The sequence below is a fragment of the Microtus ochrogaster genome, chromosome 4, assembly GCF_000317375.1.
Source record: "Microtus ochrogaster isolate Prairie Vole_2 chromosome 4, MicOch1.0, whole genome shotgun sequence".
Lineage (NCBI taxonomy): Eukaryota > Metazoa > Chordata > Mammalia > Rodentia > Cricetidae > Microtus > Microtus ochrogaster.
Window position 1 is genome coordinate 38,622,298 of NC_022011.1, and position 11,127 is coordinate 38,633,424.

At 40.9% G+C, this 11,127-nt stretch overlaps 1 protein-coding gene across 3 annotated transcripts in view; it reads right to left on the reverse strand.

Annotated features, from left to right (window-relative positions):
- The window catches only part of Dennd1a (DENN domain containing 1A), a 536,773-nt gene extending 526,227 nt beyond the window's left edge, over positions 1-10,546 (reverse strand). For all 3 annotated transcript variants that reach the window (XM_026778778.1, XM_026778777.1, XM_013345984.2), the window contains exon 1: positions 10,318-10,546. Coding sequence is in view for 1 of the 3 variants with exons in the window: in XM_013345984.2 (XP_013201438.1) it covers positions 10,318-10,334 (17 nt within the window). In the remaining 2 variants the exon portion in view is untranslated. The remainder of the gene's footprint in view (positions 1-10,317) is intronic.
- Between the last annotated feature and the right edge of the window lie 581 nt (positions 10,547-11,127).

Sequence of the window (11,127 nt, forward strand, 5' to 3'; positions counted from 1 at the left end):
GAAGGAAGGAAGGAAGGAAGGAAGGAAGGAAGGAAGGAGATACACAACCAGATAAAGTATATAAAATCAGTATATTCAAATCTTTTTTAAAATGGGAGGAGGAGCAAGACTTGCCACCTGAACAAGCTTGAGCCCTGAGTTCCATCCCCAGAACCCACAGATGTAAGGAGAGAACCAACTCCACAAAGGTGTCCTCTGATCTCCACACACACATAATATGAACCATGGTGATTCCACATATCATACATTAGTAATAAATAAAGCAAAAAAATAAAATAAAATAAAGCAAAAAAATAAACAAGCAAAAAAAACATAAAATGATAAACAGGTATTTAACAATACTTTTTAAAAAAAACACTTGTAAAATTTTTAGGTGTGGCATCATTGTTTTATAAAGATCTTTTAGCTCTTTCAGTGACAGGGAAATATTTACAAATGAAATGTGTTTTTTGGAATTTGATTCATAATAATCCAGGGCACCGGGAGGTGAAAGAGGTGGAACTATAAATGGAACTTAAATCCACAAATTACCCGGTTGAAACTGAGTGATAAGAGTGATCTGGGGACTTACTATGCTGCTCTAATTTTACAGATGTGTATTTTCCAACATAAAATCATTTTAAAACTCTAAGCACCATGGAAAATGATTGAACAATGATACCAGCTAAAACAAAGTATAAATTATTGATGTAAGGATTTTAGAAAATGGAATAAAAATGTCCAGTATTTATAGGAACATAAAATGTTTTTTAAGTGTTGCAATTCTGATTATTTACAAGTTCACCTGATCTCTTAGTAGACTACACGCTTTCCTTTCTCCCCAGCCAGCAAGAGAAATAATGATTTTCAGGCATCCGAATCTCCAGGCTTCAAATAAATCCAGTAAAATATACCACATATCTGAACTGTCTCACTAAAGGAAGCAAATACGTTTTTAAAAAAAAAAAATCTACATCACTGTAAAAAGAAACATATTTACTTGCATTCTTTTGACCTTTTTAAACTTCAGGTTTTCAGATGACAGCATGCTTTATCCTCAACAAGCAATACTCGTGATAGCTGTCATTTACTAAACAATCACATCACATCACATCTCTGCTGGGGACTAAACCAGACACCACACACATAAGTGCAAGCACCTGTGAATGCTCTCAGGGCTGGGGGAAAGACTCAATTTAGCACTGAGAATACTGCAAATAAATTTTAAGCTGGTTATGTCATGTAAATCTTTGTGAGGGCAGGCTGATGGTTCAGCACCATATCACCCCATCCAGCTTCTCACACCCCTTGGATTAGACTCAAACAGCATCTTCTCTAGATTGGGTTTCCTTCCTCCCATTTATTCATGAGACCTAAGCAAGATCAATGCAACATCGCTGTAATCTTTCCTGTGGTTTTACACATCAAAAGGTGTTTCTTTCTGTTACTCTATTTTTTCTAAATCTGCCATGGACATATTTTCATCTTGAAGTTGGAACCAGTTCACTTTAAGTCTTACTTGTCTACTAGAGTTCATAACTTCACTGTGTAGCTCTTGAAGACTCCTTCCTTCCTCTGATCTGTGGTGGCACACACCTTTAATCCCAGCAACTGGGAAGTAGAAGTAGGTGGATTTCCAAGTTTGGTCTACAGAGTTTCCGGACAGTGAGGACTACATAAAGAAACCTTGTCTCAAAAAAAAAAAAAAAAAAAAAAAAAAAAAAAATCCTTTTTTTACTGCAGACTAATTGTAACTTTTCACTTGTCTTCAGAAATGCAAACACATCATGCACCCCATATGGATAAGTTTATCAGAGCATCTTCACCCTCTCTGGGGTCCACAGCCTCCTGTCACATCTACCTAAAATCTAAAATCTCTCTGCAATCCATTCCTTTTCTTTACAGTGCCAAGACCTCAGATCAGGCCTTCATCTTCTGCAGCATAAACTATTGTATAGTTCCACAATCCATCAGTCTTCCTTTTTCGAACACATTCTTGTCAGAAAAAACTAAGCAAGACACCTGACACGTATTCACCTATAAACTCTAATGGTTCATTACTATATTAATAAATTAGAAAATACAGAAGTCCTGAAACTTGTCATTAAAATAATCTTAAGGCCTAATATATTTTTCTCATGTTCCAATGGATCACCTTGCACAAACAAGGGATGCTACTGCTTGGTCACTGCTCTCTAACCTGCTGCTGCTGGTCTACCTAAAAGTCCCAGTAAGATCCCATCACAGCACTCACTGAACTCTTCAATGGCACGATCCTATGTTTTGTTCAAGTCCACATCCTGTAGTGTGTGTGTGTGTGTGTGTGTGTGTGTGTGTGTGTGTGTACTTCATGTATCTCAGCTACACTTCTTATCTTCCTCTGACTTTTGCAAAGTCCTATCTAGAATGCCTTTGTTCATGACAGCTGATGATTTATATTTAACAGAACATTCTAAATAGTATATAACCAACATACGAATTCTTGGAATGTCACCTGTCTTTTCAACAGAAACAAATACATTTTGAAGATTTTTTTTTCTTTCCTTTGGGACACTCTTTTCTTTAAAAAAAAAAAAGTTGTTTTCAGCAGAGTGTGGTAGTACTCAAAAGGCAGAAGCAGGTAGATCTCTGAGTTGGAGGCTAGCTTGGTCTACAAAATGAGTTCCAGAACAGTCATGACTATAGAGAAACCCTGTCTCAAAAAACAAAACTACAACAACAAAAATCTGGTTTCTTCTCAAGTCTTAAATGCACTAATGAAAATATAATCTGAGAAATGTGTTGTTGGTGAATTTTATTATTTAACATTACAGACTATAGATCTTTATGGGATCATCAATTGTGTATCAGATCCATAATGTTCTTACGTGGCACAACTGTATTTAGAATGAATGGGTATTAATTCAGTAAGAATAAAGGAGATCAACTTTGTTTTATTTGTTTCTTTCTTATTTATCTTTCCATTTCCCAACAAAGTTCTCCTAAGCAAAAAAGGTGTTGCAAATCCAGGGATTAGTCCCCAGAGGCCATGAAAAAAAGGTTAACTTTTTAAACTGCATCCAACCAGAATTCCAGCCTGAATAAAAACATTTACCTTCCCTGTTTCAACCTTTCTGTCATACCACACTTTCCAAAGTAGATTACAAAGGCTAAGACTAGAAGCAAAGAGTAGCACTAGCACATTGTTCAGAAAATTCATGAAAATTCAACAGGATGATCCAGGACTCCTGCAACAGAAAGCCCAAACTCTAAGGTTTTTCTCCCATCATCCTAGGTTCTTCTACAGTCTGCTGGGTCTGGGATGGAATCACTATGCTGGAAAGGGAAGAGACACAAAGAAAAGTCACATCTTAGCCTCTAGTGTCATCCCAGAGCAGGGTGTTTGTGCTTGGGAAGAGACACAAAGAAAAGTCACATCTTAGCCTCTAGTGTCATCCCAGAGCAGGGTGTTTGTGCTTTCTAAGTCACAAGAAGCAGCAAGTCTGCCTTGCACTTGGTAATGGGATCCCTTAAGAAACAGACCACACAGAGACCAGAGCAGAGCTATGTGAACCAAACTGCCCACCCATGCTCATGGAGGCAGCCTCACTCTCTCTACTCAGTGGAACATACATACACAGAGAAACATGAAAGTAGCCATGGTCTAGATAGGAAGAGGTTCAGTGGGAGAAGAAAAAGAAATGGTGAGAAACAGGATCATGTACATCTATGAAAGTTTTCCAAAATATAATTCTTAAAAAGAAGCAAGGCTGCTTCTCTGTACTTGACAATGAGATGAGCTATGTCCACCTGCAAACCATAGGACTTCAATTACTATTCCTCTGAGAACTCCCTCCTTTTTTCAAGTCTCCCCTTTCTTTCAATTCAAACCTCAACCTCTTCTGAGAAGCCTATCCTTCTATTTTGACCCTAAGTTTTCACAGATTTCATTTGTACTAAATCAGCATCCCATGAAGATACCAATTTACATCAAGTGGCACATCTGCTTTAGAAATTATTTTAAGAGTGACCAAATAAGATCTAGCAATTCCATTCATGTGTACTCACAAGAGATGAAGTACAAGCTCACACTAAATATTTATGAATAACATTTCACAGTGGAAAGTAGAAACAACCCAAACATCTAACAACTGATGAAGAAGGAATAAAATGTACACAATATAAACCACAATGAAAATACAAGACTCTGGTCTACAAGAGCTAGTTCCAGGACAGGCTCCAAAACCACAGAGAAACCCTGTCTCGAAAAAACCAAAAAAATACAAGACTCACAAAAATATCCTTAAAAGCATTAAGGAACAGTAACTAGATACATCACGGGTTATATATTATATCATATGTATGACATAATAGATAAATCTATAGTAACTGAAATTAGATTGATTATCTAGGGTTAAGAGTTTGGAAGAATTAGAAGTGACTTCTAACAATTTCTTTCTAAGGTAATAAAATGCTACAGAATTAGACCATGATGGTCACTCATGACTCTGTAGAAATACTTAAAAACATTTACTTGAAAAGATTTTATAAGACCAGGGGAGGTGCTACACACTTTTAATTCCAGCACTAGGATGCAGATGCACGTGGACATCTGTGAGTTCAAGCCTAGCCTGATAGAGAATTGCACGCCAGAGGAGAGCACATAGAGACCCTGTCTCAAAAATAAACATTATAGTATGTGAATTCCATTTTAAGAAAGCAGCTTTGAGCTGGGCGATAGAGTATGTCCTTAATCCCAGCACTTGGGAGGCAGAGGCAGGTAGATCTCTGTGAGTTCGAGGTCAGCCTGGTCTACAGAGTTCCAGGACAGGCTTCAAAGCTACACAGAGAATCCCTGTCTTAAAAAAACAAAAAAAAACATTATCGTCATGCACAAAACTCAAGTCCAAAGGAATCAAAGACCTCAACATAAAACCAACACTGAACCTCATAGAAGAGGAAGTGGGAAGTACACTTGAACACATTGGCACAGGAGATCACTTCCTAAATATAACAGCAGTAGCACAGAAACTAAGAGAAACAATTAATAAATGGGAAGTTCTGAAATTGAGAAGCTTCTGTAAAGCAAAGGACAAGGTCAAGAAGACAAAAAGGAAACCTACAGAATGGGAAAAAAATCCTCACTAACCCCACATCAGACAGAAGTCTGATCTCCAAAATATACAAAGAACTCAAAAACTTGGTCATCTAAAGAACAAATAACCCAACTCAAAAAAAAAAAAATGGAGTACAGACTTAAACAGAGAACTCTCAACCAATGAATCTCAAATGGCTGAAAGACACTTAAGGAAATGCTCAACATCCTTAGCCATCAGAGAAGTGCAAATCAAACAAAACAACTGAGATTCCATCTTATACCTGTCAGAATGGCCAAGATCAAAAAAACTGATGTCAACTTATGCTAGAGAGGTTGTGTGAAAAAGGGAACACTTCTGCATTGCTGGTGGGAGTGCAAACTGGTACAGCCACTTTGGACATCAGTATGGCGATTTCTCAGAAAATTAGGAAACAAGCTACCTCAAGACCCAGCAATACCACTTTTGGGTACAAACCCAAAGAATGTTCAACCATATTACAAGGACATGTGCTCAACTATGGTCATAGCAGCATTATTTGTCATAGCCAGAACCTGGAAAAAACCTAAATGCCCCTAAACGGAAGAATAGATAAGGAAAATGAGGCACATTTACACAACGGAGTACTAAACAGTGGGAAAAAATGACATCTTGAAATTTGCAGGCAAATGGATGGATATAGAAAACATCATATTGAGTAAGGTAACTAAGACCCAGAAAAATAAATATGTACTTATCCATAAGTGGCTTTTAGACATAAAGCAAAGAAAAACTAGTCTACAGTTCACAATCCCAGAGAACCTAAACAACAGAAAGGACCCTAAGAGAGGCATACATGGATCTAATCTACATGGGAAGTAGAAAAAGACAGGCTCTCCTGAGTAAATTGGGAGCATGGGGATCATGGGAGAGGGTAGGAGAGGAAGGAAGATGAAGAGGAAGGGAGGGGAGCAGAGAAAAATATATAGCTCAATAAAAACAATTTAAAAACAAATAAATAAGCAAGCAGTTTTGAGATTCCAAAGACCTACAAGGTCCAACTTAAGCATGCACTAGCACTAACCCCACCTGAATCCTTTTTCACATCATCACTTCACTTCCTAAAATCTTCCCCAGGGTTCATTTGCTTTACCTTCTGCTTGAAATAAGCCTGCCTAAATCTGACATGACTAATACCTCTTTATCCTTTAATTCTAAGTTCAAACATCATCTCTACAGTGAGGCCAGCCCCCACCACCCTATCCAAAATAGGATAGCTACTTGGTATCATCATCTCTTCAGCATCGTGCTTGCTTCATAACACAACTACATAACTTTATGTGAATTTACTCAATTTATCAATCAGGTCCACCAGACTGTTAGTACCACAAAAATAAGAATCATCTATTATCCCCCACTATAATCCCTAATGTCTATCATAGTTTCTCACATTTAAGTAATATTTTGATATCCCCAATAGTCCTATCCTCATACATATTTCTCCCTTGGTTAATATCACCACTGTCACTTAACACCATCACTACTTTTACCCCTTTAGGGCTCTCATTCATCCTGCAATTAAAACACTCTCTCCCTAAAGCCTTCTCTTGACACTCTGTCCCGCCCCAGGGTAGCCAGTCTCACCTTCACTCCAGCACCTAGTCATTACTGGCAGCCCTGCCACTATAGCAATTATATTGGATTATGACTAGGATTTGGGGGGAGAAGGAAGAGTGCTTTCATTTTGTAGTTGTATCTACTACTTTAGAAAGCCTTAGCACAAAAGAAAAATCTTTTCATTTTTGTACCCCTAGAACTTGCATACTATCAGGCATAGTAACACTATAATTGATAACAGCTAACATTTATTAAGTGTTTAATGTGTGCTTGACACATCTTGGTTCTGAAGTAAGAGGGTAAATGAATTAACGGATTCCTCCAATACCAACCTCAAGGAGGTCAGTTCAATGGGGACAGCAGAATAACATATGGGCTAATGCAAACACCACAAGGCCAAAGGTGTTGGCCTACCCTGTACCTATGCCTTCAAATCTTAAAGTATGCTTTTCTCAGAGTCCATTAATGTCAGGTTTCTTCAAACTCACTTAAAATACTTCCTTCCATTACTTACAACCCACTTCCTGTACTTGGTGCCTGGAAGCAATTTCTAGGATGTCACCGCAAGCAATATAAACCTGCCTCACAGTTTCCTGCCATGCATCTGCATTATCAGTTAAACTGCCCCATACTGACCACATTCCAGTCCACTGGGATCACTCAAACACTAAATAAAATTTAAACATATCTGTCCAAGAATGTCAATTACCACTGCTCTTTTATGCCTCTAGAAAAATACCTGTTTGGCTGACAGTTTAGGTCTCCAGTGAACTACCTAAATACTGAACTACCTAAACTCTTCTTGTCACTTGCATCTGACCTTAAGCCTACGAACTTCCACGCTCTCATGTGCAAACAATGGTTAATAAACAGCACCAGAGGACAGTTGTGAGGGTTTTATGAAATGATTCACATTAAACATTGCCATGGTGCCCGACAGAGACTGCTCCAGAAGCCTCAGCTTGCCAAGTCTCAACAACAGTAACATACATGCTTTATCACTGATCTTAACTCTAGTTTCACAATTACAGACAGTATGGTTTTTTTAATCAACTTTTATTTTTTATTATTGTGATAATGTTAAGTCCTGCTCTCCATATGAACATTAAAAGTTTGTTTTCTGTTACCTGAAACATGTCTTTCTCTGATATTTCTGGCATAAAATACATCTGATATTCTTAATCACTTGATAAGAAGATGTAGAACAATCACTTAAGTTCCTAATATGGGCCTGGAAATCACATTGATCCTGTGTTTACTATTCATAATAATCCTGGCGGTCCTTTCTCCCCTAGGAAAATCCAGATTCACAGATATACTGTTTCACAGTCAGCATGAAAAAGAGTTGGAACTTGCCAGGTGGTAGTAGGCAAGTGGATCTCAGTGAATTCAAGGCCAGCCTGGTCTACAAATCGAGTTCCAGGACAGCCAGGATGGTTACACAGAGAAACCCTGTCTCGAAAAAAACAAAAAAGGTGGAGGGTGGGGCGGTGGGCTGGAATTTGAACCCAGATCTGATGTACACTGTCCTTGTAATGGCACAAGGTATCAGAGATAAAGAAAATACAGATTGCTTCGGGGAGTCTAGAGATTGCTCAGTCTGCCCCCACTCTCCTATCCACCTACTTACCTGTGGGGCCTGCACACTCAGCTTCCACCTCAGTGAGGTAAACACCTTGAACACCTTGAACTGCATGACAGAATGGACAGTAGCAACCAAGGCCATTTTCTCCAACGACCTAAACTGACTGTTCTCTCACCACCTGCCCATCCATACTCCTAACTGTGGACAGAATGGCACAAATCACTATAAATCATAACTACTTTTCATAACTTCTATATTCATACTTTCAATCTCACCACAGGTTAACATATTTCCCAGGCCTTTTTTCTTTTTCTTTTAACCACTGAGCAGTCAACTTTGAGGATCAATATGGCCATTCTTCATACTAATTTCACACTTAATGCAATTTCATGCCTTGATAAATTCCCTTACTCAAATGCTCCCATACTACAGTGATATATTCCACAAAACATGCTTAGGAAACATACTTGTCAACGTGTTCCTGTCAAGAGCATGAGCACATGACAGCTAGTCAAGTGAACTTCTGCTTGTCTATTTTAGTGTTCACTAGAACACTTGATGCAGCTGGGCAAATCTCTAACTCTGGAACAAGAAACGTAAGCATCACTACACTCTCTCTGCAGCTCTGAGGTGACTCTGTGCAAAGTATTTCTATGAGCTATTGACATCCAAGTTTACAGCTCTTACTTGGGAACTAAAATTTGGCTTGGAGTGCCTTTTAATACCAACAGTTCACAGACCACATCATTTTACCTCCCCAGGTTCTCAGATTACTATTTGGGTTATGTTCTAACTCCTTCCTCCCTTTTTCTATAAAAATAAAACTCATTTTATACCGCCACATTAATTTTCTAAGCAAACTTTTCTAATTTCATTCAGCAGTTGTCATAGGGCTTTTAAACACAGACTAGACACCTTTGGTAAATGAGAAACCTAACTGCTGAAGAGACTGAACAGTCAGGCAAGGGTCACACTGCATGGGCATCACCAGGACATGAGACGCAATATTTGAATAATTATTAGATTTTTGTCCATGAGGCCCTTCCTCTTCCAAACTTCCCTTGTATAATTCTCAAAATGCTGAAATAAACACATTTAACCGACTTTCCTATAAGAGATTTATGGTGTCTTGTGAATGCTGTTTTCTCGAAAAGCTATGCTGTCAACTTTCTTTGTAAATGTCCCTACGCAATAGAGAAAAAGTGAACATTTGCTAATGATTAGAGAGAGATAAAACATCTGGGGCTGGAGAAGGGCGTGGCCAGAAGAGGTCTTGGCTGTGAGGGGAGATAGAGTCCAAAGTAACATACCCAAATTGGACCACATAAAAGTTGCACTTTCCAAAGTCAACTTCCAAGTCTAGGAGGAAGCCAACAATGTTTCAATGGGTTCTGAAGTTAAAAGTATCAACAATCTCACCAGAAAAGGAAGCCTCAAACAGGGACTCCAAGTAATTGAAGGAGTGAGGGAATTGCCAGATTGGATTACAAAACCTTTTCAAAATCAGGTACTCAGTTATAACCCAAAGACATCTTCCTTCATAGCCCTTGCTTGTGCGGAAACTCAAGGGGAAGAAATGGGAAAAGGCCTTCCTCTACAGGCCATCCAGCCCTTAAATCCACCAGGGCCCCCCCTCCTTCTAAGAACCTCACACCACTTCTGTAATGGCTACAGGCCTCAAGCAGTCAAGTTTCAACCTCTCAGAACCTGCCAACTCTCAGGGTCGCCCCAAACACACCCAGGTGGGAACTTAATTCCGGAAACCTCTTTCCTCCCAGTAGCTGTACGACCGTTTTCTGGGGTACATCCCACAGAGGGAGCCTCCTCGTCATGTCAGCGGTTCCCTCTCTCAGGTGAGGAGAGGACATCTCATCACCCGCGACCCTCCACCGCGCACGCACCCCGTCCCTGAGCCTCCCGCATCCCCATGGCAACCATCCCCCTCCCTGCTTGACGCGTCCACGCGGGGCGCCCCTCCGGTCCTGGCAACAAGTCCCCCAGCGCGGCCCGCGGCCTGCAGCTCGAGCCCGGCCTCGCCTCCCCAGCGCCCGGCCCGGCCCGGCTCCGCCCGGCGGCACTCACTTGATCCTGGAGCCCATGGTCCCGGGGCCTCCTCATGGACCGGCGGGCCCCGCTCGGCGCTTCGCTGGCCGACCGGCCTCCCTCCGGCGCTCTCTCCGCCCCTTCCTCCCTTTCCTCAAGCAGGAGTCCGCCCGCTCGAGGGTGACTCCCTCACTGCCGCTGCTGCCGCCGCCTCCCGGGGTTAAAGTACTCGCTCCTACCCAGAGAACGCCATGGTCGCCGGCGCGCGTACTCGGAGTGCGCCACCCGCCCCCTCTCACACCGCCGCCCCCTCTCGCCCGCGCAGCCGGCCGCGAGGGCTACTGGGAAGTGTAGTCCGTTCGCGTGGGTCTTCACTAGAAAGAGAAATAGAGATTTCTGTCCCATTGCTCTGGCAGAATTCACACAAAACGCCCTGAAGAAACTTCCATGGTGACCCCTGAAGCTACTGAAGAAGCCTTTATCCACGCCAATGTGGACTCCTCTTGCCAGGCCAAAACTTGGGGTGTCTGAATTTGAGGGAGGCATTTTTAACTCACGTATGTTTTAACTCAGGAATCCACAGCAACTCCACTTTCACTAAGTAAGATTTCGGGGTTATTGTCCCCTGACTTCGAAGAAAGAAGTCTACGGATCATGGAGGTTTCCCTGTAAAGAGTTTTTAAACATCCATACAGTACGAGCTTGAAAGAAAACAGAGCCTGCCCGTCCAAGGAAACAGGGTACCATCTAGCTGCCTGCCAGGTGCTGTGGATGAGTTAGAGGTTTCCAAGTTTCCTGTAACTTCTAGACAAAGATAAGATTTATCAAGCAGCCAGAACTCTCCTGGTA